This window comes from Cupressus sempervirens, chromosome 7 (genome assembly GCF_028749045.1).
Source record: "Cupressus sempervirens isolate cs-2001-9-10 chromosome 7, ASM2874904v1, whole genome shotgun sequence".
In the NCBI taxonomy this organism is placed as follows: domain Eukaryota; kingdom Viridiplantae; phylum Streptophyta; class Pinopsida; order Cupressales; family Cupressaceae; genus Cupressus; species Cupressus sempervirens.
In genome coordinates, this window is record NC_143124.1 from 830,513,262 (window position 1) to 830,530,132 (window position 16,871).

The window sequence follows — 16,871 nt, forward strand, 5'->3', positions numbered from 1 at the left end:
GACAAATTTACCCAAAAATTCTTTCAGTACCTCATTCACGAGCCGCATGAATGTGTTCGGTGCATTGGTTTGCCCATTAGGCATGACTAACCAATCATACAAGCCCTCCTTTTTCTTTAAGCCTATCTTCCATTCGTCTCCTTTGATTTAGATTTATTGCCATCTACTCTTTAGATCTATCTTTATGAAATACACAAATCCACTCAAACAATCCATAATATCATCCATCTTGGGTAAGGGAAATATGTACTTGATAGTGATCTTGTTGGTGGCTCAAGAATCTATACACATCTTCCGCTCTCCATTTTTCTTTAGTGCTAGTACTGCTGGTACAGCATGTGGACTCAAATCCTCACAAATCAACCCCTTTTGCAACAACTCTTGTACTTGTCTATTCAATTCTTTACTTTCTGTTGGAGTCTTTTTTTGAGTTGCCTTATTTGGCAAATTGACTCCTGGAATCAAATCCATCTAATGATTGATCTTTCTCACTAGTGGTAATCCATCAAGCACATTATTAGGTACAATATCCTAAAACTCATCCAACAAATCTATAACTTCTGTAGGTAAATCTTCTACTTCCTCTTTACCATTTTTTGGAATGAAAGAAAAACACTTATGTTCATGCCTTATACCTTCTAGAACTCTCTTCCATCAAGTAAACATATTCTAGCATTGCTACATACCTGCTCCCTAGTTTCTTTCAGTGGCTTCATCTTGTGTTGAACTCCATCCTTTGCCAAAGAATAGTTATTTGCAAACTAATCATGTACTACACAATGATCATATTGTTAGGGTCTCCCTAACAACAAATGACAAACATCCATAGGCAAAAAAATCACACAACACCTCATCATGGTAGTTCCCAATCTTGAAATTCACCAGACATTTTTCACTGACCAAACCCTTATGATCTTCCTGTAGCCAAGCAATCCAGTAGGGATTCAGATGCTTCTTTCTTTCTAAACTCAACTTATTTACCATTTCCTCAAAAACAAGATTATTTGTGCTACCACTATCAATAATGACATTGCGTATCGTACCATTACATTTGCACCTGGTGCAAAAAAATTCTTACTTTGTCTAGGTTCATTCTCATCACTCAACAAGGCTCTTCTAATCACCAGGACTTCTCTTTCAACATCTTCAAAATGCGATGATTTAGTATTGTATCTACTTGTACAACTCGTGTATTTCCCTCAAGTCTTCTATTGGTTCTCCCTTGATGTTGAGGACACTTGTAAGCTCTATGTCCTCTGCAATGAAAAAAATATGTTCCTGGAAAACCTCCTCTTCATGGAATTTGCCCTCTTCTTCCTCTCTAATCTCTGTTATTTTGATCAGGAGAATGATTGAGATTATTTCCCCTCTGACTTAGATTACTATTAGCCTCATCACTCGTTTTTTGATCTTCATTATGTCGTCCATAAGACTGTTCGTTGAATCTTCCACCACAACCTCTTCCACCTTGCTTGCTTTCAAACTTAATGTTCAATTTTCTTTCCACCCTTAAGGCAAATTGGCATGCCTCTTCAATACTAGTCCTTCTAAGCAGACTCAATTCCTCTTGAATACTTAGCCTTAACCCATGAAGGTACAAATAATTTTCTCCTTATCATCTTTTGAATTGTTTGTTCTGATGAGGACTCAATAGAACTCTTCTTAATACTCCTAAACAAATCTTCTTGCTTGCTTCAACCCTTGCATTTTCTTCAGAAGATCAAGTTCATAATTGACAAAAATGAACTGTTGCTTCAACTTTGACACCATCTAATCCCATCTTGTGATTTTCTCCTTTCCTCTTCTATTTCGCTCCAACTAAATCTCCTGCCACCAAATTTTCTCATGCCCTTTCAACTTGGCCTTCGCAAATTTGACCCTCTCAGGATCTTCGATTGCTTCACACTCAAAATATTCTTCGAGATCATTGATCCATTCAATCCGCTTCACTGGGTTAAGATTTCTCGAAAATGTGGAGACTTCAATCTTGGGTCTTTTTCCAATCTTGGATATGGCTTTAAAAAATCTATCCTCCTCAAGATCCCTAGTTGCTTCTTCCCTTTCATGTCCAACATGCCTTATTCAAATTCATCATCACTTTCATCACTTGCCGCAATATTCATTCCTCTATGAATCCCCTCTTGCAATGCTTGCACTTGTCTTAGGAGGGCTTTAAAACCCTCTTCTGTCACAACTCCAACTCTTCCACCTGTTACAAGATTCAAGAATTGGTAGATTAACGGATTTCCAGATGATTGATTGATTAACAAAGGAACAAATATGTTCCTTATAAAGAATTACAAGGACGTTGTTTTTAAAAGAAACAATGTAGACTCAAGACAAATTTAGAAACAAATCTGAAGATAGGATAGGAAACATTCCTATCTAGACTGAAAGACATACTACAGACAAGTAGTTGACCACTATAGAAAGTATTTAACTAAGGAGATAATATCTTAATAAAGATATTAAAGATCTTATCTTAATACCCTCCCTTAATAGTCAACGTACGGATGTCAAAACATTCTGTGATAACTGAGACCCTCTCTAGATCTACAGAATGTTGAAACCAAGAAGCTTTGCCAAAAGAGTGCTATGACTCAAAACAAATTACAAAACTTCGTTTTTGTGGAAAAAACTGTAAAACCTAGAATCTCACGCAACCTTGCATACAACAGACAACATGAAATGATTTTTGAGGAGAAAATCAACAAACCCATAAAAACAGAAAAAGATTCAGAAAGTGAAAAATGCAGCTTCACCTTGATCAAGAAGCTCGACAACTTGTGTTGTTGGCTAGGAAGCATTTTGCCTTGCTTGGGCAGCCAAACATTTTTGGCACTCGAGCTTCATATGGCCAAACTTGTGACAGTAATTACACTATACATTTTGCTTTGTAGAGCCATCTAGGGATTGAGCAGAAGGTTGATGCTGGAGAGGATGAGAAGACTGATGGTTACCGATGTTCTGTTGAAAGGATTTTGCAGGAAATGCCTGCTCTGAGGAGGCTATAGAAGCACTGCTACCAAACTATTGTTTCCAACGATCCTGTTGCAGAAGTTTGGTGCATAATTCTGGAAACTTCAGATCAACATTAGTTGACGTAATGTTGAGTGTTTCTATGAAGTGCTCATAGGATGATAGTAGACTTTTCAGAGTGATGACTACCATATCCTCTTCCACCATTTTTGGAACAATAGCTTCAAGTTGATTGCGGATGTCCTTAATCTTTGTCAGATGCTCTTGCAAGGACATACGTTCATCCATCATAATGGAGAATAGCTGATTCTTCAGAAAGAATGCCCAACTCTTATCAGATGTTTCATTCAGCTCCTTCAGATATTTTCAAATTTCTACAGCTGACTTGCTGGAAGGAATCTGTGGTAGTTGATCATCGATAACAGAGAGCTTAAGAAGCATAACAACCTTTTGATTGCGATCATCAAACTTGTCCTCTTTTGCTTGGTCGAAGGTCGGACGAGTCTTTGTGCCTAAAACAAGCTCATCCAAACAACGATACTCGATGATGGTTAACATGCGTTGCTTCCAGTGGTTCTAATTGTGGCCATTGAATCGTAGACTGCCCTCCAACATCAGATTAGTCAAAGATGCCATTTCGAAGAATTCAGGTACAAACTTCAAGATTGAACTGCAACAGGCACAAATTTGAAGGCAAATTCCTAGCTGACCCAAATAAATCAGAGAGTGACCCAGAAGAGAGCTCAAAAAACCTAGAAGGAATCTACTGTCATTTTTTGGATCCATTGGCTCAAAAATCGAGGCACCCAGAAAAAACGAAGAACCCAGTTGAGCTCTCGAAAAACTCATCAAGAATCTGTAATCAAAAAAATTTTCCAACCCCAAGAATTAGGGTTTTGGAAAAAAATGGCCTTGGCTGAAAAAAGCTTGAAAAAACTTAGATTTCTTGATAATAATGGTGGATTTTTTTTCAAGAAGACCACAATTGATGAAGAATGGAGACAAAACTAACTAATCCTTGACCCTACAATCGCAATTTTGCGTTCAAATGAGCTTGAAAATATACAAACGCAAGTTGCTTCAAACGCGTGTGATTTGGACATGCGATTTGCAGAAAAAATTGTGAGCTTTCCCAAGGATATCAAACACGATTTTGCAAACCAGTACATTACGAGCAGAGACGATTTGATAGAGGGTTTTCAGAAAAGCGCGAGCATTAACTAGTGCAATTTTAGAAGTCGCGATTTGTAGTGTAGTGTGATGCCACGATTTTCAGCTTGCTGAACTAGAAAGGACACGATTTTTTTCCAGTCGGGAGGCAGGAGAAAAAAATGCGATTTAGCAGAGATCCTCAACAATGAACAAACCTTAGTTGAAACTAGAAATAATGAAGGGATTTGTACATACAAATTACTCAAAAACGGAAACCCTAGATGGGTTGTTGAGAAAAGCCTCTAAAATTAACTTCAAAATTTTTGTAGCAGATAATTTTTAAAGAAATTATAAAATTTTCTAAAAAAGTGAAGTATTGGCTCTGATACCATGTTACAAGATTCAAGAATTGGTAGATTAATGGATTTTCGGATGATTGATTGATTAACAAAGGAACAAATATGATCCTTATAAAGAATTACAAAGACGCTGTTTCCAAAAGAAACAACGTAGACTGAATACAAATTTAGAAACAAATCTAAAGACAAAATAGGAAACATTCCTATCTAGACTGTGTTTACCGCATAGGTTAATTAAGTAATGCACACAGATAATGAACTTGAACAACAACAATAGTACTCCTTTATTCACATATGCCAATAGATTACATCTAGAGCATCCGATAAGATCAGATGATTTACAATGATCCCAGACGAGGTATAAATACTTGTCGAACCTTCCCGAAGGAGTCCGTCGGTTGCAAAACAATCCTAATCTACCCATCGGCTACCAAATACAAAATCTCCAACGGCATAACCCAGTTGGCTACAGAATCTACCGACGACAACATCCCCCCCAAAAAGAAAAAGTCATCTTCGGACAACAATTACAAAATATCTAAGACAAATTAACAAAACAGAATACATTAACTGATTAACAAGATAGATCTGTTTCTGCGATAACGGTATTACACTCATCCCAAGCCTGCACTAAACTGGTCTCCAAAATGTGTTGCATCCACAGCCTCTGCGAACACAATACTATCTCCTTAATCAAGTTGACCTTGATAGCCACCCGTGCCGCTTTCTCTACTTCCAACTTCTGGGTACCCTGAGCTAAGCATCGTTGAACTGCCTTCAATTGGATGATCAACTCGTCCTGAGCTCTCTATGCATCCACGCATCCACGAAGACAGCATCACGTCCAACACCCACTCCAAGTGCCTCTGGTACACAAAAACTCCATGCCTGCAGCAGCTCCAAGTCTCATCAACTGGTCACACTTTCCACAACTGATAACCACAACGATTGGGGGTCTAGGGGGCAACGCCCCCAGCGGGGTCGAGTGGCAGCGCCCTAGCTGCTAAAAGACAAATCTATTGACTTTTTTTTAAAAAAAAATTTTTGGTTAGAAAACCTTCTGTCACCCTTCTTGGTCTCTCTGCTAAAAGTGCCGCAATCACCTGTTGCTTTAAAGTGTAACCCTGCGGGAGTAAGAGACGCCACCGGAACAAAAGACAAGCCACGGCTAAAAGACATAACGCCACGAGAAGGTAACACCAAGACACAACTGCCATCTACGAAAAGGAAGTACTACTCCAGAGTCTTATGAACACAAGCTACTGCTGAGCTTGGTTTGTCACTGCGATCTTCCCGTGCCAATGGCCCAAATGCCAAAATGCTTTAGTTTTTATTGCGGAAGGAGAAGACATCCGCGGGGACTAAGGTAGCCCACAGGGAGCAAAGTTTGACTGCCGCAAGACACGCCGGCCACGGGGAATGGAGAGAACATCGTTGGAAGAGACTAGTCCGTGGAAGAATAGAACCCGCAACCCATTGCTTAGTCCACGGAAAGAGAAACGCCTCCGAGAATAAAATATGCTGCCCATGGGTAAGAAAAGACCTCCACGGAGAGAAAGAAGGACGTCCACGGGGAAGCAAGAATCACCCGCGGGACAAGGAAATGAGAGTGCTTGCGGATGAAACAAAAGGCCTGCGGAAGAATATAGTAGTCCGCGGAAATGTGCTATCCGCAGCTAAAAACCATTTGCAACTCCAGGCCAGGCACGTGGGGGAACATAAAAGGGTCCGCGGAAAAAGAAATTGCCGGATGGCCCCATGGAGAAATAAGCTGCGGATTATAAAGGCCAATCGCCTTCTCCTACTGCGCGTGCTTGTACTTGCTGATTGTTATTGATGATAGCATACTTCTTGACCTTTCACTCGTTCTATTTATTGCTAGCCCCCCTTGCATAACCTTAACTGTTCATCTCTTACACTCCCTTCAAGGCAGTCTTCTCCGCAAGCAATAGATAGTTGTTTAATTTTATTTCTTAGTGCAGTCACTATAATTTATTTCTTGACAGAAATAATCAGTCACATGAAGCTTCTTTTAATGGTCAGCTCCATGGAGTCGTTTGATGACCTTAAAACTTCCATAGTCCTATCACAATCTTATACCATCCAAGGCATTTTTTTTTTTTAATAAATTTTTTGACTGATCCAACATATGTATAATATTTACATATATACAGTACTTACAATCGTTCCTTTCTCAGTTGTTCGTCCAGGGAGGTGCGTTATTTCTTTCATGGTAGACATTCAACTTTGACCTCTAAACTGCATCGACCACTTCCTTTCCGTCTAGCATCCATAGCTTCATCGCTCTGTTATCACTAACTTCTCATATCTTGTATGGTCCTACCCATTTGACTCTGAACCTTCCAGGTTTGATTTTATCCCATCCATTATACTTCAACACTAACTGGTCTAGCTGAAACTTGTTTAGTTCCAAATGCTTATCACGCTACACTTTGCATTTGTTCTGTGTCACCTCTATAGCCCATTGTGCTTGCAATTTCGTCGACTGCCATTCCTTGCCGTCAATAACTGTATTTTTTATTTTAGAACCTTCACTCTGTATTGCTAAAGTTTTTATTAAACCTGTTCTCTTTGTTTCCTATGCAAACCGTGCGATGCGTTTTCCTTGCTGTCGGCACCCTTCTAATATATCAGTGGTTTTTCGTAACATTTTCTTTCTGTGCAGTCGTATGGTGGCATCTTTCCTTTTTCTGGGTTTGTACTGTATGTTCTTCCCCTTAGCTTCAACCATAACTGCCTTTCCTTTTTCTGCTTCTCTGTATTCCTTCGAACATTCATTTTCCTCTTCTTTCTTACCTTTGTCCACCCTTAACAGATTACATCTCGAAAAGAGTCTGTAGTCCTCTATTTGCTAGTGGTATAGACCGTTGACAAAATCCAAATCGTCGTTCATTGATCCTCCTTCCAACCGCAGGACTACCTCCTGATTTGGTTCCATATGTTGCCTCCCTTCTTCTTCTTCTTCAGAATTTGATGACAAAGCTTCTTCCCCCACCATCTAGTTGTGCAAATCAATGAAAAATCTTCGGCCTTTACTTTCAAGTGACAGGGTGTTTTTCTTCTAGTCGTGTATAACTTTGGCTTGAATAATCCATCCGCGGCCCAAGATGGCGTCATATCCTTTTCTCTTCAACGGAATCACGACAGTCCAGCAGGAACGGCTATGTGCCAATTGTCACCGGTTGCGCCATCAGAACACCGAGAGGTTTTATGCCATGTTGGTCCGCTGTCAGCAATTGAAATGTAGGGGGCCACAATGTCGTCTGTCCCAGCTTCCTCCAGGTGTCCTCGGGTAAGACATTTACGTCAGACCCTCCGTCGACTATTGTGTCTGTGAGAACATGTCCGAGGATCCTTATCTCGACAACCGCCAGATGTTGTCCAGAGGTGAGGGCTAGCAACATTGGATCTTCTCCGCCTGCAGCAATTTCATTCCCTCTACTTGGTTCTCCCGGTACCTTAGGAACTAGCACAATATTTGTGAGAGCGGACTGGAGCTAAGGCATCATAAGAAGTCAATCATTTATCTTGATCAGTACCTTCATTTGTAAAATCTGTTGTACGATGTTTTGTTCCATGGCGTTCCTTGCTGAGGTGCTTACGATGTCCTTCAACCGAGATGTCTCCGCCTATGTTACTTTCTCAATTTCCTTTCGTACTTCCTCCAGCCTCTTCTTTTCTTCTGTTGGGTCGAAGTATAGTTTTGTTTGTTTCCGTGTGATTGCCATTACCTCCTCTTCGTCTGTCCCAACAGTGATTAGATTCACTCTAGACTTCGGGCACTTGGCATCTTCATGATCCCCGGGTCCGCACCATCTGCATAGTAATTTTGGTGTGTTCGCCGTTGTACAGTCTCGGGCAAAGTGGCCCCACAAATTGCATGCGCGGCATTGAACTATCGGTCGGTCGTTTGCATCATACTGAATTCAACTCCTCCTGCCATTGCTATTGTTATTGTTTGCATTGTTGTTGTTTTTCCCTCTACTATTATTTCTGTACCCACCCAAAGTGGCACCATCAATGTTTGTGTTTCCATTCCCTCCTGATGTGGAAGCTGCCTGTGTCAGGAGCACTTCTTGAGGTCCTCTAGTTTTCATATTGAAGGGGCATTCTTTTGTGGAATGTCCCATGATCTGACAGATGTCGCAGAATTGATTCTTTGGGCAGGACCCTTTAATATGACCTTCCGTCTTACACTCCGTACACCACAGCTCACTTCCCTTTGTCTCCTTTTGCATGTTTTTAAATTTCTTTATCATATGGATCATGTCCTTCTGTAGTGTGCGGACCTTCTTGCTGCTATTTTCAGCATCACTGCTATCCTCTCCGGAAGATGTGTCGTCATCTGAGTCGGAGGAGCTATTCTTCTTTTTCTTTTTCATCCTCTGCTCACTTTCCAAGTGCATTACTCTATTGTATGCTTCTGTGTATGATGACGGCGGCACAATTTTCATCTTCTTTCGCAACTTTAGGCATAGGCCTTCCATGAACCATCTTTTCTGAAGTCCGTTCATCGACTTATTTTCCATTTTACTTATCAAGTCTTTTAATTTTCTGGCGTAGATGCGGATAGTTTCATTCTTCCCCTGTTTGGTATTGAATATCTCTGCTACAATCTCGTTATCATCGTGCAACAGTTAAATTCTGCAATAAACTCCTTTTTAATGTTGTCGTAGTTGTTTAACTTTTGTGGATCTGTATATGCAAACCAATCAATTGCGACACCCTGTAGGGTTTTTGGAAATTGCCTCACCCATTCGTTTGCATCTGTGATGCCATTTGCTCTCCAAATCGTTTTGCATGTCTTGCAGTGTCGGATGGGGTCGGCCGTACCATCACCATCAAATTTCAGCAACTTTTCTTTCGGTCCTGCCATCACTACTAGATTTTGTGAATGGGCATTGCTCGATCCTGCAACACTAGTGTTGTTCACTCCCACACCGGCGATCTGCAATCCCACATCAGCAGACTATTCTCCCACACCAGCGGACTGTACTCCCACACTAGTAGACTACTCTCCCACACCGGCAGACTGCTCTCCCACACCAGCGGTTTGTGCTCCCACACCGGCGGTCTCAACAACTGCGAACCTTGGTGAAGAAGGATCTTCTAAAGTTGTCCCCTACGGAAGTGTATCCCGAACGAAGAGTTCACTCCATGCTCGTGCTCCCTCGACACTTTGAGCCATGCAAGTCGATTCTCTTCCGTTTGGATTCTCTTCCCTCAATGAATACAAATTCAAAAACTCCTCCCTTGCTTCTTCCACCAACTCCACCCGCTATCGAGTCTCCTCTAACAATTCCTTTGCACTTCTATGTTCGTCAGCAATCTTCTAGAACCTCCTTTTGCATTCGGCTTGCTGTGCCAGAATTAAATTTTCTTGCGCAGTACAAATTCCATCTTTTCCCTTGACCTTATTTCGATCCTTGTTAAGCTGATTTCGCATTAATCTTCATTCCTCCCACCTTCTAGGTTCATAGGGCAACGGTGCCAAATATTTACCGCACAGGTTAATTAAGTAATACACACAGATAATGAACATGAACAGCAACAACAGTGCTCCTTTATTCGCATATGCCAACAGATTACATCCAGAGCATCCGATAAGATCAGATGATTTACAATGATCCCAGTCAGGGTATAAATACTACCCGCTGAACCTTCCCGAAGGAGCCCGTCGGCTACAAAACAATCCTAATCTACCTATCAACTACCAAATACAAAATCTTCGATGGCATAACCCAGTCGGCTATAGAATCTACCGACGACAGATTGAAGACAAAAGAAACAGGATAGAAAACATTCCTATCTAGAGTGAAAGACGGACTACAGACAAGTAGTTGACCATTATAGAAAGTATTTAACTAAGGAGATAGTATGTTTCCTTCATGGAGGCATTTTTGTGCTTATCATTCAAATCCACAACCATGGTCCTAGTGCAAATCACATTCGGCGATCTTCCTACACACGTAGGAACTTCTACTCTGATACTACTTGATGAAAGGTAAACCCCTTATTAACACAAAACCACAACAAAATAAAGAAATAACAACAATTTGCAAGAATAGAAAATGAGCTTCTTATTATCTCCAATAAAATGGGATTACAGTATTTAGAAATAAAACATGCAAAGCCACATGGGAAATTTCTTTATAGTATTTTGTGGACCCAGAGTTACCATCTAAGTATCCTCAATTGTCCTAGACAATCCTATGGCCTTCCTTATAAAGACAATTTTCCACTGCCCAAGAAGGTTCTAGAAATATTAACCTTAGACCCTGAGGCTGACTAATCCTAAAGTATTATTATTATTCATATTTTATTACATTAGATTAGACCCCAACAACTTTAGGAACTCATTTTTTAAGAATTTCATATTTGCCCATTTAAGGTGGCATGACTTCCGGAGACCATAGCTGATCGTCAGTTGCTTTGATTGACTATTATGACCCCATTTCGAAAATGCCACACTAGTGCTCTACAACGCTTAACTTGCGTAAGCTCAAGTCAACCAAGGTTTTACCCTTTTTCGGAGTCTCTAAAGCCTTCAAAACTGAGTTCAAAGTTTTTATACCCTACTGCCACTACTGAATTTTTTTACTAATGTTGAATCTGACTCCATCTTGCAAGGAAACTTTAATTGGAGGCTGATATATCTAAAATGAACTTCCGGTGAAGAAATCAGAACATTTTGAGCTTGAACGATCAACTTACTAAAAATGGTAAGCTTTCAGAAATAACAATTTTGCACTAATAGCCCTATTAGAAAGACAAAACAAAAATATTTTTGGATGATGCAAGATTGCCCTTACACCCAGGATGCTCCTACATTAGAAATATGATTCAATGTTCATCAATCATGAAAGTGTCCATCAATCATCAAATGGATTATCAAATAAATCAGCATCAATGCGGTCTTCAACAATTGCAAGTGGTAGATCAACATCATCATTAGAAATCAAACTGATTTCGCCAGCACTAGAGAGTGATGTGTGATCATCATCATCTCTAGCAAGATTCTAAATAGTCAAATCCAAGTCAGTAGATTCAGGTGCTACATTCCAAATCTTTTTCGCCTCTTCTTGTATTTCAAATCCTGACGGGCCACAGGACACAAATTGGTGTGAATAAACACCAAGTCTTTTTTTTTTTTTTCAGCCAACCTATTACACATCATTGAGTGTATAAAGGAGTATCTACTCCAATTTTTCTTAGTGGCAGAAGAGCTCACAACCTACAAGGAAAACCAACAAAAATAAAAAATAAAAGATGCAAGATAATTTCAAGAGTGTTAAATGTTAAATTCTACAATGCAAGTGGCCAAAGAAAAGAGAAAAAACTTAAGAACATACTTGTGGTAGGACCTTAATTGCAAGAGTTTGGAAGTACATATAATCTTGCCCCTAAAGGTACCAACATGTAATAGCATCCATTCTACTTTGGTCATTGACAAAAATAGGGTTTGCATCTTTTCCTAAGATAAACAATTGAAATTTTCAACTAACATTTGCCCCCACCTCTGGATTGCTGAAGGGTCTACTATATGCCCTCTTGTACCCAGTAAAAACCTCAACATTTCTATATGGTTGCACTCTACTTGGAATAGCAAGTACTTTTTCCATATAATACGTGGGAGATAGAGCATATGTTAGGAGCTACAAAGGTCTAGTCATCTTGTTCCAACAATGAAGAACAATTGCTTCCATGCTGCAAAGGTGCGGTCATCTTGTTCCAACAATGAAGAACAATTGCTTCCACCTTTTTGTATAGTGTCCTCAAGATCATTCTCTCTCCTTTGTATGGCCTAGGATATCAAATGATGTTCATGTAAGTTATCATTATGGAAGTTATGACATGCTAGATATCTCTCAATAAACAAGGATAGAGGAGTGTACTATAACTTACCATTTTATTTTGTCCATCATTGTGTCCATGCTATCATAGACATCCCCTAAGCATGGCTTGCCAATGTTGGAAACCAAAGCATAGAAATGATAGGTTCAATGAATTCTAATACGTAGTCCACATGAGCCCACTAGTCATCATCCAATATCATTGCCTTAACATTTTTGACCTTCACTGTATTGGATTGCTTTCAAATATACCCAATTGATTGCTAATAACCATTTGTGACAATGCCTCTTTCACCCACACGAGTTGTCTAAGAGTGATTTTGTGAGATGCAAACCAGATTTCAACCACGTACGAACATGTTAGTAGTAAGTTAATGTCACATTTAAAATATGTAAACGACACAAGAATAGTTCTTTAATTATGTAATATGTGACATAAAATGTTAAATAAATTAAAATTTAAAATTTACTTTCAATAATTTCAATCTAGAAAAAGTTTTGAATATTTGTTTCATCTATTCTATATGGGTACCAATTGCTTGCATCACTGAAAATACAGCAGTTTGTCACAAATGTTTGAATCTCCTCACCCTCATATATTTGCTTCACCCATTCTATTTGGGTGGCAATTGCTTACATCACCAAATTAAGCAAGTGGATGGTGCATAGTGTCCAAAAGATGTGATCATATCTAGCCTCTAGCAAAGCACCTACAATCCTACAAAATTTTGTATTGTCCATAATTACTTAGACAACATTATCATGAGCACCCCTTGGGGGATACAACAATTACATTGATTAATAGTCGGTTTTTGCAATCTTTCCATCCATTAGAAATAATAGACACAACTATTTGAACCCAAGAATCTCTAATTGGTTTTAGTTGGGCCTCTATATTCTTTCTCTTTATGCAATAAGGTGGTACACACCTTTTCAAATCTACGACTTGTGTAACCAGAAGGTGCATTATTCATTGTTGTCACCATCTCCTTCCAATAAGGTGATCTCACTAAGTTGAATGGAAGACCATTCGCATAGAGACAACATGCAATTTTTTCATCAGCAATATTTGTTGCCTCATTTTGGAATGCCTTATCTAATGGATCTCTCTTGCAGGTGGTGGTTTGTGCTTCGTCTACATCTTCATACTCCCTAGAAGGCATAGGCAAGAAGGGATGTCTAGAGGCCAGTTGAGAGGATGGTGTTATTGTTTTTTGTTTCCAGGAACTATAACCATCTTATTTTCCTTTTGCAACCAATTGGTCAACATCTTCTTATTCCTTTATTAATGTTTCTATTTGCCCAATTGACAACCCCTTCATATCTAGTCTTGAGTCCTCACACATATTAATCCTTTACCTCCAAGGCCCAAAAAATGAAGTTTGACTCACAAGTAGGAGCTTCTATATTGTGTTGCAAAAATTACATTTCCAAATACACCCCCCACGTTTAGGAAGTTGAGAAATTCTTGAAAGTGTCTCCGACCCAAAAAACGAAGTTTGACTCGGGAGTTGGAGCTTCTATATTGTGTGTTGCAAAAATTACATGTCCAAATAAATCCCCCACCTCCAAGAAGTTGTGAAATTCTTATAACGTGTCTCCATAAAGAAGACCCTTTATCAAATTTGAATCAATTTTGAATTTTTGAGATCCTTCCCCACCCACTGAGCTTTGACTACTCATTGTTGCAATCTATTAAAAAAAAACATACTTCAAAACTTCTTCACAAACTTGAAAAAAAATTAAAATTCATCAAAAACTTGAACTAGTGTATTAAAATGCTAAAGAATGTGATTGAAATGCATACCTTGCACACTCAAATCTGCTTTGTGGATGGTATTTGACACACTACAGTTGATCCCCTTCGAATAGAATCACCTCAGTTCAAACTGGGAAGATGGAGAGCACAAACTAAGAGAGAAAATGCGAAATGAAATAAGTTTGGAGGATTATAATGGGGCCATTTTAGGGTTAGAAAGAACAAATAATAATAATAAATGTGTTTTGGGGGGCCTACTAAATGTTTTGGGCCGTTAGTTCTCGCTGGTCCAGGATGTGTCAGTGCCAAAACCTGTGGGTCTGCACAGGTCTGTGGGTTAGTGGACCCAAGCAGACCCACAGGTCCAGGCACAGACCCAACACAGACCCAGTAAAGGGTCCAGGGTGTGAACCCGGTAGCTCAGTAAAAGATTCAAATCTCAGAACAATTATGAAGTTTAGGGTGAATTTGGTGGAAAATAGCATTCCAAATCATAGCTTACAAACTTGGATTGGGCAAAAATTTGACAAAACTTGTTAGGCCCAAAGATGACTTGGACTTGACAGCTCAGCAAAAACTTGGTAAAACTAAGAATAACTCAGGAAAAACTTTGCAAAAATTTGGTGTGCATGAATTTGTCCTACAAACTCACTGAATCCCTGCAAGTGCTTGCTAGCCACCACAAGTCAAACTCACCAAAATTTCAATAAATAATCTCGGTGAATTCAAGAATAGGTTACACAGTGCAGAAATCCATCCAAAAGTTCTTTTGCGACTCATGAGTACTTGATGCGTTTTCAATCTATCGTACAAATCACTGCACGATTGAAAAAAGAGCCAAAATGCTGGAAAATAATTCTGCAGTTCAACAATCATTGGCTTGTTAATTTTGCACTCAATCTAACATTGTCCTCGCCTGCCATTGATAACTCGGCATTTGCAAGCCAAAATGAAGTTTTCCCATGACTCTGCATCATACTTCATTCCATTTTTGTTTGTTCAATACTGACAGAGTTCAACTCAGAGTGAGTTGGGCTCACTTATAGTTCTAGGGAAATTGAGAAAGAAGATACTGTGTGTGTGTGTATAGATCTGCGTAGTTTTAGGGAAATTGCAAAAGATGATACTCAATATGTCTAGATTTGTGTACTGTTGCAGAAATGTGTGTGTCTAGAATGCTTTGATGAATTTACCATGTGGTGACATGCAGAAAATTGTCGCATCATCAATGACCTTAGGAGCACGTGATGAATTTGCTGCAGCCTCGAATATCGGGACAGTTGATGTAATGGCTATTCGATTATGGTTTGATGTCATGATTCCTCTTCGGAATCCTTCTAATGTGCTGGCTGGTATTGGATCTGGTGTTGGTGCTACATTATTCGACCTTAATGCATTGCAGGTATTGAACTGGATGATCCTTTTTTAATATAAAGGCTAATTGCATAAGGGAGGAGAAAAATATTATAATCTGTTAGATACTTCAATATTTAAGAAGGCAATTTTGTAATAAAGTGTAGTAAGAAAGTGTAGACTTCTTGACAGATTCAATTTCTAGTTTCTTAGTGTTAGTACAGGATATAGCAAGAATATGCATTGCTAGCTGAATGAATTGTTTCTTCTCTGCATTCATGCTTTGTTGGTGTTTGACAATTCCATCACTAGGAAGAGTTTTCAATGAATGTGGGAAGTGTCATGGAGGTTGATTTGTATCATGCAAACCCATTTATTCCTTTATCAGATAACATGGTCATCGAGAAGGTATTCAACTGAGTTCAGTCATATTCTCATCATTACCTTTTGTTATGATTCACTATTCTTTGTCTGGGCTAATTTTCATGGTTGTTACACAGATCATGAAGTATTTGATTCAATGTGATAGCCGTTTTGGCAATGCCCAAATTATTGACAGTAGTGTTCTTCGATACAAGGAGGCTGTAACTCTTTTTGGTCCCGGTTCACACCAGTTTATGGCATCAACTGAGACCAGCTTCTCAAATGTATTCATTGCTGGGGATTGGCTCAAGCAAGGCCCAGGTTCACATGGAGCATGAGGGCTCTCTCAAGAAAAAGCCTATGTTTCTGGACTAATAGCTGCAAATGCAGCTGTTAGGAATCTTGGAATAGATTTCCATGTAGACATAATTAATACTGAAGAAGATGAGCCTCATGTTGCAGCAACTAAATACGTGGTGAGCGAGATGAGGAAGACTGCACAAAACATGGATATTGACTACCCATTCCTATGAAATCTCATGTGTGTTGAGAGCAGATTCACTTATTTAATATTTGTAATTTTATTAATCTCGAAACATATGTATGTTTCCTGATGGCTATTATAGTTGCATATCGTTAATCTGTGATTGTTACTCTAGAATCTTAATAAAACATAAGAAGTCAAAGGTTATGTTTACTACTGCTTGTTTTAATCTTTCATATCAGATACAACATTATTGCATTCACTGATTAATTTAAAAAATATATCAACATAGATGTGATGGACTTAGACCTTATGAACAAGCAGAATGAAATGGACTTGGCAGTTTTTGTTAGAGCAGCTCTAGAACATTTCATTCTTCATTGAAACAGAGTGCCAAAAATCTCATAGATGCTAAGAAAGTGTTATGTAAGAATTCTTCAGCAGATAAATGTTCATTTCAGAAAATAGAATTATTTCCTGAAGCAACCGGGGAAACTCAGAGGGGGCAGAATATAGATATTGGTAAAAGTACTTGACTATTGTTTGTA

General features: G+C 39.1%; 1 protein-coding gene across 2 annotated transcripts in view; it reads left to right on the plus strand.

Annotated features, from left to right (window-relative positions):
• Positions 1-16,536, plus strand: part of LOC149549953 (uncharacterized) — a 288,427-nt gene extending 271,891 nt beyond the window's left edge. For both annotated transcript variants that reach the window (XM_089794991.1, XM_089794992.1), the window contains 3 exons: positions 15,334-15,525; positions 15,789-15,884; positions 15,977-16,536. In XM_089794991.1, the coding sequence (XP_089651117.1) occupies positions 15,334-15,525; positions 15,789-15,884; positions 15,977-16,177 (489 nt within the window). In that variant the 3' untranslated portion in view covers positions 16,178-16,536. The remainder of the gene's footprint in view (positions 1-15,333; positions 15,526-15,788; positions 15,885-15,976) is intronic.
• The last annotated feature ends 335 nt before the right edge of the window (positions 16,537-16,871 follow it).